Raw genomic sequence first — 3,210 nt, 5'->3', positions numbered from 1 at the left:
ATTGATTGATTAATAAAATGCAATAAATAACAAATAACAATGTGATTACGATTAAATAAAATATCAACCAGTAGTTGTTTGGTTGCAGTTAAACTAGACGAAATACTTAGAATATTAATAATAAAAATCAATATGTTATAGAAAAAATAAAATATTATTAAAATTAATGTTGGTGAATAAAAAATAAAGTGGAATAAATAAGGTGTGACTAGACAACCAATAGACACATTGAAATGGGTTAAATAAAAAAAAAATAAGAAATAAATGTATGATATAATAATTAAGTTGTCTGAAATGTATTAATTATAAAAAAAAAGAATAAATAGAGATATTGTTTTCAAATAAATAGTAATAAATAAATTATAATAATTTAGATAAAATTAATGATATGTAAATTATAATTAATGAAAAAAAAACCTAATGCAGTGAAATGGAATTACACTCTTTCCTAATCTTTGGCACTAACTGTCTGACTATAACCCTAAACTAACTTTGGTAACTCTAAACTTAATGCTATAACTAAGCTAAGCTATTTTTGGTTTAAACTAACTAGACTGATTTACAAAATACTTTGGTTATGATAAGTTTAACTATAGATTAAGCTAAGCTAACTTTGGTTTTCCTAACTAGAATGAGTTGCAAATGATTTGGTATGTTTTCCTAAACTAAACTAAATGAGAATTTTAAGCTGTGCCAACTTTGGTTTCAGTTATAAGCTAAGCTAACTTTGGTTAAATAAACTAGACTGTGGTTTTAATAATTTTTGGTATAAACACGAGAAACAGAAGGACAATTAAATAAAACTCCTAACATTACTTATAATAACATAATACTAAAACTGCTTAACAAACTAAATTAACTGGGATTTGTATGTCTTTTTGAAGAAATTTACACTTTTTTACACTTACTTACTAAAATCTTTAATTTCCTATAATTAATAATCACTCATTTGTTCAATGAGAGGATGTGGATGAACATTTTGCATGGTATAATCTTCCTCGGTATCATTCTCGCTTGACTCTACACTGCCGGCATAATAAATTCTCTGTTGATTTTGTTGCATATGTGAGGGATGAATATTTTCATCGTAACCGGTGCCGGAATATTTATTTTGCAAAACTTGTAAATGCTGTTGCAATTGTTGGTGATTGAAACCTGTGACCGAATCTAAAGGAGGTGATTTGGAAGCTTGTGAAGTGGGAGATGATTGGCAGCCACTTTGTAAATGTTTGCCTAGTAAAGACATGCGTGAAAAAGATTTGGTGCACGAAGGACAGGAATACTTCTTGACATCAGAGTGTGTTTGCATGTGAGCTCTCAAATTTGAGCGATCAGCAAAAGCTCTATTACAGTGCTGGCAGCTAAAGGGTTTCTCTCCGGTATGAGTGCGTATGTGACCTTGCAAAAGCCAGGGACGTGAGAAGGCTTTGCCACATATGGGACATTTGCAGGGTAGAGTGTGTGTACGTATGTGCATTTTTAAGGCTCCCAAGGATACATAAGTCTTGTCACAGTTCTTGCAATTGAAGACCTTCTTCACCTGATTGCCTTCAGCAGCTGGGCAATGGAATTGCTGATGTTTGGTGAGACCCGAAAATGTTGAATACGATTTGCCACAATCATTGCAGTGATAGCGAGGCACTCCTACTGGCTTCTGCATGGACTGAGAAGAAGCCAAAGCAGAGGCCTGTATCAAGGCAGCTGCCTGATCGGTGGTAAACTCAGTGGAATCATGTGTGGTGGCTCCACCTTCTGGATTACTGCGTATAATTTTGTATTCTGTGCTTTCAAAGGCATGACTTTGTTGATGTTTAACCAAACCCGCATAGGTGGAGTAACAATTGTTGCATTGCTGGCATTGATAATACAAATCATTGTTGGTTTTCAGTTTCAAACCCAAATTAACATTAGGCTTCACATTTTCACTTCTGGACTTTGCTGACTTTTCTTCTGGTTTAAAGTTCTGTAAACCCAGCAAAGCTTTAGCCACATTGTGTAAATTGGTGTTTTCTCCCAAAACCTTTTTATTTGCACGCAAACTTAAGTCTTCGGGCTCAAAATTGGGTTTCGGTTTCACATAAGGCTCACTGTCTTGTAACATTTTGGGAGAAGTTTCTCGCGAAAAATTTTGAGGCTTCAAACAGTCTTCATATTCGGCAATGCTTTTCATTAAATTGTTATTGAAATTTCTCATGGGTGTAGTAGTTTCCTCCTCAAAAGTAGTATCTATAGGTTCAGATTTAATAGCGGCAGCATAAAAACTTTCAGCACTTGGTAAGGGAGGAGAGGGTGTAATATTTTGTACTCTCTCACAAGTATCGTTTTCATTGATGTGCTCTTCAGCTGGCAAAGGATAATCACCATAACCTAGTCTGGCTAAACTGCGGGCAATTTCTTCGCGTGTAAATACATCCGGGAAAGCGCGAGCAATTTCTCTGGTCTCTTCCCAAATGCGGCGAGCTAAATCGTCTTTGCTCTGACCATTAAATTTAGTTTGTAAATCTAAAGCAGACACCGCAATTTTATCATCTTGCTCTAGTTTAGTCCAAGTGGGGGAAATGGCACATGATGAGGCTTTGCTTAAGTCCACAGGACCTTCATCTGGAAATAGATTAAGAATTTCAAATGGAAATTAATGTTGGTTCTTTTCCCTCTAAAATAAAATGTTAATATTTCTCTTTTCTTTCCAAAACTTACCATGATCTAATGAGGAGTCATTATCCATAACAATATCACTGCTCATCATAATGGGTCTCTTTTTCAAGGGACATTTGCTGTAGTTTACTTTATCCATAATTGCACAGAATATTAATCCAACAATTCCAGGTGGGAATAAAATTAATCCAAATGGTTTTTCTAAACACTCTCACTGAGAACTCTTTGTGTAACTTATTTTTATATGTTGCTCTCTTTAATAAATTGTTTTTCTTTTTTATATAATATCACTAATAAATATAGTTTTAGTAATTATTTTAAATTTATATTGTATTTCTTTCTATATGAAAAAATCTTAATGTTTCTCGTTGTAGGTTCGTTAGACGAATGATGTAATTGTACACGATCACTTTAATATTTATACTCCTGGCTGATGTAGACGACGATGATGATCCTTTAAACAATCCCTGCTAGCAAAATATATTTTTCAACCCTCAACCTCCCCTTTTTGGTTGTGTGCCACACATACATACATTCCTATAGCGTGTAAAAGGT

At 33.9% G+C, this 3,210-nt stretch overlaps 1 protein-coding gene across 1 annotated transcript; it reads right to left on the bottom strand.

Moving 5' to 3' along the window:
* Nucleotides 1-487: 487 nt before the first annotated feature.
* Nucleotides 488-2,853, bottom strand: wor (worniu). Its single transcript, XM_065500919.1, has 2 exons — nucleotides 2,698-2,853; nucleotides 488-2,601 (listed from the first exon to the last, which is right to left on the bottom strand). The coding sequence occupies exons 1-2, from the start codon at nucleotides 2,792-2,794 to the stop codon at nucleotides 935-937; spliced, it is 1,764 nt and encodes a 587-aa protein (XP_065356991.1). The 5' UTR covers nucleotides 2,795-2,853; the 3' UTR covers nucleotides 488-934.
* Between the last annotated feature and the right edge of the window lie 357 nt (nucleotides 2,854-3,210).

The sequence above is a fragment of the Calliphora vicina genome, chromosome 2 (assembly GCF_958450345.1).
Source record: "Calliphora vicina chromosome 2, idCalVici1.1, whole genome shotgun sequence".
In the NCBI taxonomy this organism is placed as follows: Eukaryota; Metazoa; Arthropoda; class Insecta; order Diptera; family Calliphoridae; genus Calliphora; species Calliphora vicina.
This window is presented reverse-complemented; position numbering and strand designations above follow the sequence as displayed.